The sequence below is a fragment of the Hippocampus bargibanti genome, linkage group LG05 (assembly GCF_051943395.1).
Source record: "Hippocampus bargibanti isolate YZ-2025 linkage group LG05, ASM5194339v1, whole genome shotgun sequence".
NCBI classification, from domain to species: Eukaryota; Metazoa; Chordata; class Actinopteri; order Syngnathiformes; family Syngnathidae; genus Hippocampus; species Hippocampus bargibanti.
The window spans coordinates 21,577,923-21,593,367 of NC_142738.1; the positions used below are offsets into that span (position 1 = coordinate 21,577,923).

A 15,445-nucleotide genomic window follows, 5' to 3' on the forward strand; every position below is an offset into this window, starting at 1 on the left:
CCGAAACCTTCACTTTTGTACAGATGACGGCTGAAGAAACCTTCTCATCGATTTCTTCAATTTATTCATAGTAACGCACCACATTTGAACTGAGGCTGAACACGAGCCTGTGGTGTTTATTTTCTGGTCCCATAATAGTAAAATTATCTGCAAAAAGCTCCTCGGAGGCGATGGACGTGTAAATTCAGAGATAGGGGATGTGGAAAGTAGCGCCGGCTGGAGCGCTGTTCGGTCGTGTGCTTCCGCCGAAGATCACTCCGTCAGATCCGAAGGTCGTGTGCTTTTGTGTTCCAGCCGTGGTGGATGTGTAATATGGAAATAGTGCTTATTATAAGGTTTAATTTTCATAAATTTGACGTTCGTAAGACAAAAAGTTCGTAATATAAGGTGTTCGTAAGTTGAGGTCTCACCGTATCAAGGAATTTCAAAAGTTTGATTTGCTTTCGCCGGCCGAATAAAATGATGTGGCGGGCAAGATTTGGCCCCCGGACCTTGACTTTGACACCACTGTGGTAGACCATTCGGCTCCATGAGTTTGACATTCAAGTTCTGAGGGATCGTACAAAGACTACCCACAGACACAATAATGTATTGGAGAAAGGTTTTTTAGAATAGCAGAATGCACAAAGGGGTCTTGTACTGTCTCAGGTAAGCTCACTTTAATCGCCTGCTGTCCCAGGATCTGTGCTCATATTTTTGACTGTTTATCAAAGCATGATCAAAACGCATCACAACAAGCAGGACATTCCCTCCATGCTGCGTGCTTGATGTCTTTAAAGCTGCAGAGTAGAGCAGCCTCCTGTATTTTTGGTGTTCTTCCACACCAAACCAGGGCAACATGCCAGAGCCCGCTGAGTTTATCACATGAGGGCAGGCCATCATGTTAAATGTATTGAATGAATTAGGACGAGGAAGCAACCCTGTGTTGTTCCACCAATGCCCTTGCCTGGCACTGTGTCCAGATTCCATAAAATTTAAAACAGACATTATCTTGCTGAGGTTATGATGCTTGCCTGTCGCTGGTTAACACAGAATGAATAAAACAATAGAATGGACATCGGGGGTTAAAAAAAAGAAATCTGGCAGCATGCTTTGAATGACTTTCAGACACAACATCCATTGTGAAGTGAACACAATCTACCGTATTTTCCGCACTATAAGGCATTATAAGGCCCACATTCAATGAATGACATATTTTACAACTTTTTTCATATATACGGCACACCGGATTATAAAGCGCTACAGTAGAGGCTGGAGTTACGTTATGCATTCGGTGCTAGATGCTGCTTCGATGGTGCGGCGCTAAACGGAATGTCAACAAAACAGTCAGAGAGGTCAGTCAAACATTATTAATATACTAATCAGCTTTCTGACAACTCCATTCACTACCAAAATGAATAAACAACTGTTTTATTATTTTCTCTGAGGTAAAGTATTCATATTTTTGTGACACAGTTTATCTTTTAACAACAGCAAGCTAGTGCTAGTAGTGGAGGGCAACGTTTCCTCCATTCGCATAAAAAAAAACATTCTGATGCTGTTACGGTAAATTAAACGTCAGTGCAATCACAATATACTAACACTCTTAATATGAAAATGGAATCTCGGCTGCTTACCGTAGTTAGGAGACATGTTGCGGTTCAGCATTGATCCATATACTGTGTATACGGCACATGGGATTATAAGGCGCATTGTCAGACTTTGAAAAAAAAATGAAGGCTTTTAGGTGCGCCTTATAGTGCGGAAAATATGGTAGTTTAAATTCAATGCCCCATTGAGATCAACAGGCTGACCGTGCCCTGGGTTTTAAAATAAATGTTTAGAAATATATTTTATAGTGTCAAATAAATGCTGGAAGGTCTTAACTAGGGCTACATTGGTTTCTGACCTGTCTCTGGAGGTCACGCAATGTGTCCTTTTCCCCCAATTCTATCCAGATTAATTGCAATGCTTTTCATCTGTGTAGTGTTTGCACCGAAGATTACAATATTAATCCAAACACCGAGGATTACGGTCTGATAGGGACGGCACATCTGGGACAAATTGAGGTCATATTCTTGGAAGTCAGGTTTTTGTCCTTTTATCCTTTGTCCGGATTTATAAAGGCACTACTATTCAAACATTTCTGCAGAACATGCATGGTGCAAAACATAGCCCGGAAAAGATAACTCAATTTCACTTATATGAATGCTGAATGATTCAAGTTATTTCTTGCTTCTTTCAATGTCGGCGTTGACACAGAAGTAGTTGATTTAAATTATTTAGTACTCTCTCACGACTGGTATAATGTTACTGTTGTTACAGCTTTTGGTTTGAAATAGCAGGCTGAGAAGTGCATGTTTTTATGCTTTGGTGGGTTCTCCAGTGCTCTGCCTTTCCTTTGTGATGAAAACAATGTATTGCACGTCTAGTGATCAATGAAGGATGCAACCACCTCCATTATCTTATTGTAAAAAAAATCATGACATGCAGTTTCATTTGTGAAGGGTGCGTTTTTTTTCTGTTTCCTCCAACATACGCGGATAGGGGGCATTATTATAATGTCTGCACAATTTCAGGAGCTGAATAAATAAATATGCTTTAAGAAAGATAACAACTGTCAGTTTTGTGTCCTTATTTAAAAAAAGGCCGTTATTAAAACACAGAGTATTGTGCACCCCCTCATCTGGGGGCATAATGGGCAACGTGATTCAGTTTACGGTACGAACTTGTTTGCTCCAACTTGGCCGAAGGGAGGCAGCAGTGCGCACATGATTTGAGAGCATCCCCCTCGAGTTTTGCCACCCACTCATCCCCACATTCTACTAGATCGTATGTAATTACCTTCAACGAGCAGCCTAATGAGTTGCAAAGTGGAGCAATGATTTTAGCCGTTGCTTCAATTTCTGAAGCGTACTAGAAAGGCAACGTGATGGTATATGTTTTGGTAACATGGTGAATTCAAACTGGTTATATGATAAACAAGTTCATAGTTCAAAATAGGTATTGCGGATTACATTTCTTAATGCAAACAATATAGTCATACAACATACAACATACAAAAAAACATTTAACGAATGAAAGATGAACATGGTCCAATGTCTGAGTATGGGTTTTATTCAGCCCGCTCCGCTATTGGATAATGATCCGCACGATTTATAAAACAATGTCAATGAGAGATGCCTTGTAGCTCCGCCTCCTTGACCAATTTGCTGCGCTTTAATTGGCTGTTGAACATGCCATTCTCCATCTTCCCAGGGTAGGTTGCTCTGCACCTTTCGGATGTTCAATTGATGGGCGTCGAGCGGCTACATTTACGATTTTTATTAAAACTAAACAAATCCACGTTGTGTCTAGTTTGCAGAGCTTACTTGCTGCTGTTCCACCCCCACTGAGATCGTCATGTTTTTCATCGCGACACGCCGTGGCCAGCGGATTTGGACGACGCTATCTGCTTCATGACATTTTTTTCCAGAATACACGCTGCACGTCTACAGTGGCTCTAAATCGTTCCACCACTTTCCAGCACGGATGTACTTCTTTTATTGTAATCTCGAGACACAAGGGTGCATTTACAATGATGGGTGTCATGCACCTGTCGTGAATCGGAGTTGTTGGAGCACCATGCAACCTTTACCGCGGATTTTAAAATCGGACAACTGAATGTTTTGCTTGAAACGAGATGGCACATGCCCATTTAATGTGGTACATGTGTATAGTGTTGGGCTTGGAGCCGGGCACGGTGACAGCTGAGTGCCCCTCCTCTCACGGGACTTGAATAAAAAGGCGCGCCCGTGATACGGTCTCACTTTCACAGGCTTTTTTTCCACACTCAAGATGGAGCTGTGACATGTTGACACCTCTCGTCTTCTGGTTACTTTCTCCGCTTTCTCCTACGTGGGACATCCGCTCTGCAAGTGTATGGCACCAAACCGCGCTCTGCTACGTGACATTTCCACACAGATGATCCTGCGATATTAAGTAAAGGATTGAGCCACCAGGAGGATTTGTGTAGATTATCACCAGACTGCTATTTTGTTCCCAGGGTCACACTCCTAAGCGAATTTAGCGGCTTTGGACTAGCTGTCTTTTCCCCGCTGGCCCACGTCAGGTCGGGAGGCTTTAAAGCAAGAAAGCCACGTATGTCAAACGGCGCTCTCACCACTGGGGAAATGATACCACTACGCTACGCCATTGTTTTCACGACGAAGGCAATGATGGCTCGAGGAGTGTAAAACCTCCTGGACATCGCGCCCGAGCTAATCCAGACTCTTCTCCGGATCTGTTGTGACTTTCCTCGGGTCGCTACCCGGAGGATGTTGGAGTTAGGATGCTGCGCATCCCCGTGAAGAAGATACGGAAGCAGTTCAAGCTGCTGCTGCTACTGGTGCTGCTCACCTCTGCCGTGTGGTTCACCTACCTGCACATACACCAGGGCAAGACCATCAAACTCCACTTTAACTACGGAAAAGGTAGGATTGAATCAGAACTACTTGTGCAATTTTCTGAAACGGAACGCAAGAGCGGTATCATCAAGTTTGCCTTTTCGAAGGCACCCATGCTTCGTTGTTTTTGAAACAGCACGATATTCATTTCGCTAAAGCTGGGGGATACAAATTTCTTGTCTCAAAGATCGAATTTTCGATCTACTAACCTCCCACGAATCGACCCGTTGCCGCGCACACGCACGCACGCACACACGCAAGTACGCACTCGCGCATGCAGAGTCACTTGGGGCAGCCTGTTAACTATCGTAGCTCACGCGTATAGTTTGAAAATGCTTCCCATGGCCCCCCATACCCCCATTCTTTTGGTTCGTGTATACTTCACCGACGGCATGGGCATACTCTGAATGAGAATAATGATAACGGTAAAAGATATCACGCAACAGCTCCGATAACTAGGTGGAATTGCAGTCTGCTGACCGTGAACCATTTCCGGCGAAGCAGGTCACATTTTACTTTAGGTTAAAAATGTACCTTCATCGTTTTTTAAATACTTTTTTTGTGAATATTTGACTCATAGGATGATTTGTGCAGTGTACATTTGCACACAAAAAAATAAAGTACGAACAAAATCAGGCAATGTTTTTTCCCCAACCCCTCAAAAACACTCACGATCGACTTGGCACCAGTCCGAGACCTATAGTCGATCACAATCGACCAACCTTCCGCAAAAGAATGCAATTTCCGTAAACTGTAAATTGTGGTACTTCAAGAGGAGACACTGAACTGAAAATGCTGTGGTATTACTTGCATTGTTGCAGTGGAGACGCATGAAATCTCTTGTATTGTTTCAATGGGGAACATGAGCCTTGATGATTCCCCCAATGCAAAATCCCCACATGAAGTGGTTTCACTTCATATGTGTAATATCATTGAATATAAATTCTTAGAGATGCCACATGCAAGGTGTCTTGTGCATGGTGATTATTTTGAAGTTGGAATGGTGGGAAATGGTGAAAATATGCAGGGAGGAGGAGGAGCATGTGTCAATTATCTTTCAATTTAGAAATTGTGAAAGGGGTGGATTGTGGAAATTATTGGAAGTTCGAAATAATTCCCTGACGGGTTGGTGCTGGAATGGGAAAGAAAGGGTACGCTCTTGTCCAATGTCACATTGCCCAGAATGTTTGCTATTGTATGCAGTTGGAGGTGTTGGGATCTGCAGAAATTGGGGGAAATAATTGATTGGATGTACTGAATGAGGTGAATACAGTGATACCTCAACTTATGAACGCTTTCGCTGATGAAATTTTCGCCTCATGAATATTACATTTGCGAGCATATAGTCTTGGCTGACGAACTAGTTTTTGGCGGACGAACAAAAACACACGGTGCCATGGTGGATGGCGGACTACTTTTTGTCACCCTCTTTCTATGACTGCGGACGTTGTTTGCTATCAAGTGGAGTACTTTTGCTATTAGGGGACCGAAAAAGACCCCACCACAGGCTAGTGTTAAGCCGAAGAGGACACAAAAGAAAATTACAGTCGAGCAGATGAAAGAGGTCATCGAAACGAACACGAACGAGGTGTGCGTTTGTGTGTCTTAGCATCCCAGCTAAGTCGACCATTGCCACCATCCTTAAAAACAAGGGTGCCATTACGGTGCGTGTGTGGCTAAGGGCATTTCCGTGTTGTCTAAGCAACGGTCTCAGGCAATAGAAGGGGTTGAAAAACCTCTGTTAAATTGGATAACCGAAAAGCCGATAGCAGGGGATAGTGTGAGTGACGGTATTATCGCAGAGAATGCATGGCAACTTCACTCGGATATCATTAAGAGGCTACATAAACGACCATCACAAAGTCTGTGTAAGCTCTCAGTCGTACAGGAGTGGTCCATCGATGAGAAGGTTTCTTCAGCCGTCATCTGTACAAAAGTGAAGGTTTCGGACGTTTCGCCTCCTATCCAAGAGACTTCGTCAGCGAACTAAAGTCTGACTGGTCGTATCGGCCCCATTTATATATCCCTAATGTCCAGACCTAGTGGCGCCGGACACAGCTATGATAGGTCCCTACTCTCAGGTTGGGGGGGGCGCGGGACCCCCCCCTGTGGCCCCACTGATTGTTCCTACATTCCTGACTAACGATTGGCCTATTACCCCCACTCCCCCCGGTATCACCTCATCAGCATAACGACCCTCATCAGCATTGCGAAAGTTGCCTAACCTGTTTTGCCTGAACAGGCTATTGTATGAACGATCCAAATTGAACCTCACACCACCCGACCGGTTTAATGAAGGATTTTGTTGTTTTATAAGAATCGCCTCTTTTACCCCCCTTTCAAACCATCTATGTTCTTTCGCTAAGATTTTAACCTCATTGTCGTCAAATGAGTGGTTGGTAGTTTTTAGGTGCAAATGTACTGCCGATTGAGGCCCACTAGTATTATCCCTGCGATGTTGATAAAGTCTTTTCTTGAGAATTTGTTGAGTCTCCCCAATGTACTGCTCTTTACAATTTTCATTCTTACAATGTATGGAATAAACTACATTACTTTGTTTTTCATTTGGTAGCCTATCTTTTGGATGCACTAATTTTTGCCTTAACGTGTTTATCGGTTTGAAATAAGTAGGAATTTTATGTTGCCAAAGGACTCTTTGTAATTTTTCAGAAACTCCTGCAATGTACGGTACTGCTACTCCTCTCCTTTTAGAATCTTGAGAATTATTGGTTTCGTTCGCTATTCTTTCTTTCTGACATTTGTTGAATGACCACTGAGGGTACCCACAGTTAGTGAGTGCTCTCCTGATATGTTTTGACTCCTTTTCTCTACCTTCAGTGCTAGTTGGTATTAGTTTAGCCCTATGCTGGAGGGTTCTGATAACTCCTAGTTTATGTTGTAAAGGGTGGTTAGAGTCAAAAAGTAAGTATTGGTCAGTGTGCGTAGCCTTCCTAAAGACTTCTGTTTTTAGCGCTCTGTCCTCTTTTATAATTACTTTACAATCCAAGAAGGCTAGTTGGTTCTCTTGAATGTCCTCACGAGTAAATTTAATGTTGAAGTCTACAGAGTTGAGATGATCTGTGAAGGATTGAATTTCTTGTTTCTTAATTATGACAAAAGTATCGTCCACATATCTAAACCAGTGTCGAGGTTTTGTCCCTGGGAAGGATGTGAGGGCCTGTTTCTCCATCTCTTCCATGTAAAGATTAGCCACTACGGGTGAAACTGGTGAGCCCATAGCACAACCATGGATTTGTTTATAAAATTTTTCCCGAAATTGAAAATACGTAGTATTAAGGCAGATTTCTAATAATTGGCAGATGTGATCCGGTTTCAGTTTGGTTCTTTCATGCAGAGAAACATCCGCCAGCAGCCTCGTCCTCACCACTGAGACTGCTGCTGGGGTTGGGACAGATGTAAAGAGAGAAGTCACATCGTATGATGCCAAAGTTTCCTCAGGTTCCAATATGAGGTCTTTGATCCTCTCTACAAACCCTGTGGTGTTCTCTACGTGGTATTCTGTGTTACCAACCAACGGAGCTAAAATAGTTTTTAAATATTTGGCTACATTGTATGTAGAGGAGTCAATGCTACAAACAATGGGTCGGAGGGGGAACCCTTCTTTATGTATTTTTGGCAGGCCATAGATACATGGCGTGGCCTCTCCCGGGTATAATCTAAAATACATCTGTTTATCTATATGTTTTCCTTTCTCTAGCTTTTGGAGACAGTCAATCATTTCTTTCTTGTATCTATTGGAAGGGTCCCTTTTTAGTTGCTCATACGTGTTAGAATCACTGATTAACCTATTTATTTTGTCTTCATAATCCAATGTGTTGAGCAGCACTGTGCATCTGCCCTTGTCTGCTGGCAAAATAGTAATATTTTTGTCTTTTTGTAGAGTAGTAAACGCCTTTCTCTCTTCTAATGTTATGTTGGACGGAGGAAGTTTGGCACTACTGAGAAGAGCTGATATTTTAATGCGTAGATCATCTGCCTCTGCATACGAAAGTTTGTTATTTTTAATAGCCGATTCAGTAGCTGTGATATAATCTATTGTAGGTATAGTTTTAGGAGTCACTGAGAAATTTAAACCTTTGGTAAGTACTGCCTTTTCTGTCTCTGAGAGATCTCTGTCTGACAAATTTTTGATCCAATTCTCCCTTGCAAACTGTTCATACCTAATTTTACGCGTGTTTACCAGTAGCTGAGATTGTTTCAGTAAAAGTAATTTTTGAAATTTACCCTTTTGTCTCTCTTTGGTTTTGCTGTGGTGCCTCATATAACCGGATTTAGTAAATTCACACACTTCCTGATAGATTTTGTGGGTAAGATTAGTTTGTAATCGCTGATAATAAGTTTCTATTTCTGACTGTTTGTTTTTTATCTCTATGTTAAGTCTCCTAATTCGCAAATTTAGAATTTTCCTAGTATAATTTTGTTGCATTTTATCGGCTAAGTATCCGGGTTCCAGGGGTGCTTGCTTCAAGCATTTAGGAATTAACCGGCTCTGTCTACATCTAAGATTGAATCTGAGGTGGTTCTTTAAATCAGCTAATTTAAAGGTGGCCTTTTCTAAGTTACGTACCAGCAGAAGGATGTCTCTCCCAAAGTTGGCAGCAATACGTCTGTGTAAGCTCTCAGTCGTACAGGAGTGGTCCATCGATGAGAAGGTTTCTTCAGCCGTCATCTGTACAAAAGTGAAGGTTTCGGACGTTTCGCCTCCTATCCAAGAGACTTCGTCAGCGAACTAAAGTCTGACTGGTCGTATCGGCCCCATTTATATATCCCTAATGTCCAGACCTAGTGGCGCCGGACACAGCTATGATAGGTCCCTACTCTCAGGTTGGGGGGGGGGGCGCGGGACCCCCCCCTGTGGCCCCACTGATTGTTCCTACATTCCTGACTAACGATTGGCCTATTACCCCCACTCCCCCCGGTATCACCTCATCAGCATAACGACCCTCATCAGCATTGCGAAAGTTGCCTAACCTGTTTTGCCTGAGCAGGCTATTGTATGAACGATCCAAATTGAACCTCACACCACCCGACCGGTTTAATGAAGGATTTTGTTGTTTTATAAGAATCGCCTCTTTTACCCCCCTTTCAAACCATCTATGTTCTTTCGCTAAGATTTTAACCTCATTGTCGTCAAATGAGTGGTTGGTAGTTTTTAGGTGCAAATGTACTGCCGATTGAGGCCCACTAGTATTATCCCTGCGATGTTGATAAAGTCTTTTTTTGAGAATTTGTTGAGTCTCCCCAATGTACTGCTCTTTACAATTTTCATTCTTACAATGTATGGAATAAACTACATTACTTTGTTTTTCATTTGGTAGCCTATCTTTTGGATGAACTAATTTTTGCCTTAACGTGTTTATCGGTTTGAAATAAGTAGAAATTTTATGTTGCCAAAGGACTCTTTGTAATTTTTCAGAAACTCCTGCCGCTTGTTCAATCCATCCACCAGTTGAACGATGGCTCAATTACCATCACAAAGGTAAATAAAACAACTTTATTATACTGTACAGTTTATTTCTTTAATTAAAATACAATAGCACATTTATTATACGTAAAATATGCTATATTTTGTATAGTTTTAAGGCTTATTTAGTAGAAAATGTTGTTTTATGGGGCCCTGGGAACTGATTATTCTCATTTTATTGGTTTCTTATGGGAAGTAATATTTGGAAGACAAAATTTTCACCTTACACACACTTTCTGGGAACCAATTAAGTTCATAAACTGAGGTATCACTGTATCACTTCCGGTTTGAGTGTATGCTGGCGCGTTGTGCTACCGCTGCTCTCCGGCAATACCTTCGATTTTCTGCCACCATCGGATTACTTCGATCTCATCCCGTTACATTTTTTGAACCTTCAATCAATCATCTCTACTATTTTGATTGCTATTAGCGATCACTTGTTCACTATTAGCGATCTCTTGTTGCGACATCCTACCTGTCGGCTCCAACCGCTTGTTCAATCCATCCACCAGTTGAACGATGGCTCAATTATCCTCCGACAGAGCCGCTCTGTTCCCGCTGGCCGAGCCTTCCACCGTCGTCGATTCACTACCCGGACATCGACCCACGGAAGGACGGCTCAAATATTCATTGCCATCTGCTCAATATGAACGAGCTCCCCGCCGATCCTCCACTTTGCTGACATTGCCTGTCGTCCTCCGCGGTAATACATCCACCGTGGGTCTCGTCGGAGTTTCCCCCTTGATGTCTCGAAGGACTTGACCTCCCTTCGGTCAACCTGCCGTTGATCATAGCGCTTTAGGTTGCCTTGCTAGGTTGGCTAATTCGCCCAACCGTAACACCACACTGGATGGCCCCGCTGTCATCTTTGGCCTTCTAAAAATCTACTCGCTTACTGGAAAGGATGAACTAATCCAGGACATCCTCAATGACCGCAAGCTTGACTTTCTTTGCCTAAATGAAACGTGGCAAACTCCTGGTGAGTTTTCGCAGCTAAATGACTCTACTTCTCCGGGATTTGTGAATTCAGGTAACATCCGATTTATGACATTCAGACATTCAATTCCGGTCCGATGAGTCGGCTGCTCTGTGCCCCGTTCGGAACGTGACAGATCTAAACAAGAAGGACAATCTCGAGTCTTTTATTCTACCAAATGCATCGCAAACACGCTTCTGAGTTCAACAGTGTTGCAGCCTGTAGCGGTGGCAGCCGTAGAATTAAAAGAAAAAGGGCTGCCGGTCGTGGTCGTAAGTACGGTTGGTCGTAACTCGCGCCGGTCGTAAATTGGATGTTACCTGTCTTCCCAAACCTCGCCATTCTAGCCGTGGAGGTGGCCTAGCTATTTTTTATAGTGACATATGGAAAGGCGTCCCAGTCTCGCTCCCTGAAACGTGTTCATTTGAATGCATTGCATGCCAAATTTCTGGTCCAACTCCCACGATTCTAGCCACTATTTACCGCCCCCCCCCCCAAACGACACAGTGATTTTTTAAATGAATTTTCTACGATTCTCACCCACCTCTCCTCTCTCTCTCCGTATATAATTATTCTGGGAGACTTCAACATACACATAAACAATCCAACTATTCCGCTAACAGTTGACTTCACTTCTTCACTTGATACTCTTGGCTTCAGCCAACTTGTGGACGTCCCTACGCACATCACAGCGTCCCTGTCCCACTCAAAACGGCGGCTGTCACACCAATTCTTAAAAAGCCCGGAGCTGATCCCAATGACTTCAATTCCGTTCACCCCATTTCTCACCTTCCTTTTATTTCCTAAATCCTAGAAAACGGTGTGTATGTTGCGTCACACGCGTGTATGATTTTGAAGTGCGCCTTTCAACACTTTCATGTCTTTCAGTTCCTTGATCTCCTTGATGTGCGTATCACCCTGACACATAGCACACGCTTGAAAATTGTATAAAAGGAGCTGTCGCGGGACAGAGAGATGGGGCGGACCACGGGGCAGAATCATCTCAGACTCATCTCGGACTCACGCCCGGCTAATGCCGGGCGTCGGACGGACATCACGGCACGACTTGCTCAACTCCACGCCACGATCAAGCTCTGCGCGTCACCTGCCTGGGAGATCTGACAACGAACCTACTTACAAATAAAGAGAAACATCAAACTCTTTATTGGCGAGCCAGCCAGGAGCATTTTTTTCCCTCCTCCTCAGCCCAATCAACTCTCCAAATGGAAACACCCAGATATCCCAGCCGCCCGTGAACCCGGCATCTTCACAGCAAGACCCCTCGAGCCGAGCTCCCGATGGGCCGCCACCACCCGTGGGCGCCCCGACCCCACCGTGAAACCTGCCGCACCCTGATGGCCAACATCGTCCAATTCGCCTGGCGACTCTGCAACTAGCTGCATCGTATATGTCCACGATCGGACATCGTCGGACATCGCTTATGTCCACAATCGGACTTCGGGAAGACGCTTCATGGCCGACACGGCCGCCGACGTCAGCGTTCTTCCTCAGCGTCCTGCAGAGCGCCATGGCAGCGCGATCATCGCCACCGTCGCCAATGACCGGCCTGTCCGTGCCCGGCAGCATGGCCAACCCCACGCACCTTCGTCCTCAGAATCCCTCATCGATTCTCCGACAACTCACGGTGAGAAGACCTTCCGGCATCGACTCGACGGCTGCGAGGAAAGTTTCCATCGATCGACTCAAACTGGCAGTCGTAGAGCACTCTTTGCCGTGCTCCCGTACAACGACTTCAGGCACCACAAAACCTCCTCGGCAACCTCCCAACCGACGCCTGCCACGCCCGGTGACCGTCATCTTGCCTGGCCTCACCATGTCGCAGAATGACTTTTGTTTTTATTTATTTTTCCTTCATCGCTTTCACCGACTTCGGATCCTGGAGGGGAGCCCTGTTGCGTCACACGCGTGTATGATTTTGAAGTGCGCCTTTCAACACTTTCATGTCTTTCAGTTCCTTGATCTCCTTGATGTGCGTATCACCCTGACACATAGCACACGCTTGAAAATTGTATAAAAGGAGCTGTCGCGGGACAGAGAGATGGGGCGGACCACGGGGCAGAATCATCTCAGACTCATCTCGGACTCACGCCCGGCTAATGCCGGGCGTCGGACGGACATCACGGCACGACTTGCTCAACTCCACGCCACGATCAAGCTCTGCGCGTCACCTGCCTGGGAGATCTGACAACGAACCGACTTACAAATAAAGAGAAACATCAAACTCTTTATGTACTCCCAGCTACACTCTCACCTCTCCCAGAATGATCTCTGCGGACTATCCCAATCTGTTGTACTAAGTTCATCCTGTCTACTTGATATCTAATTTAAAGCAGATTCTTTACTTACAGACTTACAGACTGATGCCTCTCTTCCACCTTCTTCCCTATCACTCTGCCTCTCTGAAATTAAATCTCGGTTTACCCATAATTTCCTCAAACTTAACAGCGAGAAAACTGAAATTCTCCTAGTTGGCACCAAATCCACTTTGAGCAAAGCTAGCAGTTTCTCTCGCACTCTTGACAAATCGACTGTTTCTCCCTCCCATCAGGTCAAAAGCCTAGGTGTCATCCTTGACAGCACTTTACCCGATTTGCGTACTTCCATCTACTTAATATCAATCTTCTTCGCCCGCCCGTCTCTTACCTCTCACACCACTGCTATCCTCGTTCATAGTCTTGTCACATCTCAGATTGACTATTGCAATTCACTTCTCCTTGGTGTCTCTCAGAAACTTCTCCACAAACTTCATCTCGTCCAGAATTCTTCAGCCCGGATCATCAGCAGAACCTCATCCATTCACCACATCACCCCCATCCTCCAAGAGCTCCACTGGCTCCCGGTCAAATACAGAATCAACTTTAAAATTCTTCTTTATACATTTAAAGCTATCCCTAACCTTGCCCTCCATACCTATCTGACCTTCTTCAAATTTCTATTCCCTCTTGTTCCCTGCAAATTTCCCCATTGCGGGACGAATAAAGGTATTCTGATTCTGATTCTGATTCTGATTCCCTCACATCCTCTTCCTCCCTCCACCTCTGTGTGCCCCCCCTGCCCATCTCAGCATGATGGGGGACCGAGCTTTCAGCTGCTCTGCCCCCAAACTCTCGAACTCACTTCCTCCCAACATCCATAATATCGATTCTCTTCCCACCTTCAAATCCATCCTTGCATTTTCCATACCGCTTATTCCTCATTAGGGTCGCAAGGGGTGCTGGAGGCAATCCCAGCTGTCTTCGGGCACGAGGCAGGGGACACCCTGAATTGGTTGCCAGCCTATCCAATCTCAAAAACCGCCTATTTAAAATCACATTTTCTGTGTAGCTCTTTCTCTTGTTTCTTTTTATAATTGTATTGTATTTATTGTATTGTATTTGTGATTGTATTTTATTATAGTACTTATGCTTGTCTGTGACTGTAAAGTATCCTTGAGAGCTTTGAAAGGCGCTTAAAATGAAAGGTATTATTATTTGTCAAAGAAGGACAAAGATTGGAGAGTACATCAAGCAACCGCTCTACTGGTTTGCTCTCCACGGCCCGAGACTGGGTGATGACAGTTGACCTGGAAAGGCAACTGAAGTTTCCAGCACACATCACCCAGACCAGGTTGAGACCTGACATCATCTTGGTCTCTGAGGCCACAAAGCAACTCTTCTTGCTGGAGCTGACGGTTCCCTGGGAGGAGAGGATGGAGGAGGCTCAGGAAAGGAAGAGGGAGAAGTACCAGGAGCTGGTGGAGGAATGTCGGAGAAACGGGTAGAGGACGAGGTGTATGCCGGTGGATGTGGGCAGTCGGGGATTTGCCAGCCACTCCCTGAGCAAAGCCTATGGCACACTGGGCATAACAGGTAGAAACCGAAGAAGAGCCATAGGCAACAACGTGGAGGCAGCAGAAAGAGCCACCAGATTGCTCTGTTTGAGGAGGGGAGAGCCGTGGGGGCAGTGGACCAGTAGCATGCCACTTGGACACAGGACGGGGCCTTGCAAACCCCGGTCGGGTCGCCTGGAGGAGGGTGTCTGTTGAAAGACCCGAAACACCCAGTGATTCTAGGAATCAACACTGATGATGTGTCCAAGTTTGTGCATCAGCAGATGTATTGTTAACTGATGTTGAAGTTGAAAAGGTGTGAATCAGTGGACACAGGTGGATGGAGTAGAGTGCTGAACACTGTCCGAATAATTGTAATAGTTCGGCCATTCTTTTTTCTGGTCCAAAATAACTTGTGAATGCATTTCAACATTCACCCATGTTTGTTGGATTTAGTTGACGGTGGATTTTATTGTAGACAAAAAAAACATCAATGTGGTTCCAATACAGTTCTATACCATTGTCACAACCTCAATCCATCTATTTTTAGACATCGCCTACCACAATTTACGTTCCGTGGGTTTTGGAGCATATCCGGCTTTCTTTTGTCAAGTATAGCTTGGACCAGGGGTGTCAAACTCATTTCGCATCGCGGGCCACATACGACCTAGGGAGATGTCAAGTGGGCCGGACCATTAAATTTATACCATACTCTGCTAAAAATAGCAAAA

The 15,445-nt window shown here is 44.6% G+C and overlaps 1 protein-coding gene across 3 annotated transcripts in view; it reads left to right on the forward strand.

Moving 5' to 3' along the window:
* The first annotated feature begins 3,249 nt into the window (after positions 1 to 3,249).
* b4galnt4a (beta-1,4-N-acetyl-galactosaminyltransferase 4a) overlaps positions 3,250 to 15,445 on the forward strand; it is a 192,130-nt gene continuing 179,934 nt past the window's right edge. For 2 of the 3 annotated variants that reach the window (XM_088997298.1, XM_088997301.1), the window contains exon 1: positions 3,250 to 4,451. In XM_088997298.1, coding sequence (XP_088853424.1) covers positions 4,310 to 4,451 — 142 coding nt within the window. In that variant the 5' untranslated portion in view covers positions 3,250 to 4,309. The remainder of the gene's footprint in view (positions 4,452 to 15,445) is intronic. The other variant, XM_088997300.1, reaches the window with a different exon arrangement.